Raw genomic sequence first — 1,345 nt, forward strand, 5'->3', positions numbered from 1 at the left:
GCATCTGCTGTTCCACGTCGTCGTGTTCTTTTTCATCTTTGCATCAGTCTTGAAGTTTAGTGAAAGGTCGAGATCTATCTTTGAAAAAGAGTTATCCACTTGAGAAAGTTATTCGTCACTCGTTGTTATATCTAAAAGGCTGTGCCCGGGATATATTTATCTATCTATCTATCAGTCTTTTATCATTTAAGATTTTTATATCTATCCATCAATTACATTACCAACTACTACTTTCGTTATTAAAGATCACTCGAAAGTAATATTATATCTACCTATCTATCCTAATACCTTCTTCGTCTTCTCGATATACAAGTCATATACTCGACTCGACTCAACTATCAACCAATCATATCACATTACACACATTACACACACACACTACACTACACACACAACTCAATACCAACCACCGAATCCCAAATCCAATCATGCGTTCATTCTCCATCTCCAGCATTCGCGGATCCTTCCGTCGTTCCTCATCACCTTCCTCCATCAACTCCACCACATCCACCAGCCGAGACTCATACACCTCTCAATCCTCCCACAGTCCCATCGACACCATCAATTCCATCATGCATCGACAACCCTCGATGCAAGATTTAGAAGAGGAGAAGAAGAGTTTCGGAAGTGGCTTGGAGATTATGGAACCCAGACCCATTGTTTACTGGGGAGGTATGGAGGAGCGATTGGGCAGATTTTAGAGGATGCCATATGAGATGGTCTTAGGGTTGAGGAAGACATACTGTGGTGCAGAGGGATCAGATGATGGATGTGGATATGAATGAAAAACAAAGCAAAGCACAGCACAGCACAGCGAAATGGGACGGGATGGTATGCGGTGCATGGGATTGTGAGAGAGGTCTTCAATTTCATTCCTCTATGGCGTTTACGAATGATTACAAATGGATGGAGAAATGGAGAAATGGTCTCGGGGAGAACTTTGATTCTTCTTCTTCTTCTTCTTCTTGAATATATGGATTGATTTCGGGGCGTTGGTTTCCATGATGAATGGATGGAAAAATGGATGGATGGATGGATTTGTTTCTCACGATCGATTCTTTCCAACTTTTCATTCTTATACAAAATTGGTGGTTTGGAGACTTTTAGTCGTTGTTGATGATGGTTTTTTTTAAGGAAGGAATTATTTATATTATAATACAGTAGTCCTTTTCGCGCTTCATGACATTGATAGTTGGATGGATGCTATTGAATCGAATAGAATACAAATACAATATGAAAAAAATACAGAAATAACAATATAAATCTTTCCAATATCTTATTCTTTTTGTATCTATCTGTATCTATATTTGTGTTTGTGATAGTAATAATGATAGAAATAGTGATT

The 1,345-nt window shown here is 38.5% G+C and overlaps 1 protein-coding gene across 1 annotated transcript; it reads left to right on the top strand.

Annotated features, from left to right (window-relative positions):
* Positions 1-428: 428 nt before the first annotated feature.
* On the top strand, positions 429-701 carry EAF02_004581 (uncharacterized protein; the record flags this gene model as incomplete). The annotated part of the gene is made up of 1 exon (XM_038900629.1): positions 429-701. One exon carries the CDS (start codon positions 429-431, stop codon positions 699-701), a length of 273 nt encoding a protein of 90 aa, XP_038759141.1.
* Between the last annotated feature and the right edge of the window lie 644 nt (positions 702-1,345).

Source organism: Botrytis sinoallii (assembly GCF_014898435.1).
Source record: "Botrytis sinoallii strain Bc 23 chromosome Unknown BSIN_007, whole genome shotgun sequence".
Classification (NCBI taxonomy): Eukaryota; Fungi; Ascomycota; class Leotiomycetes; order Helotiales; family Sclerotiniaceae; genus Botrytis; species Botrytis sinoallii.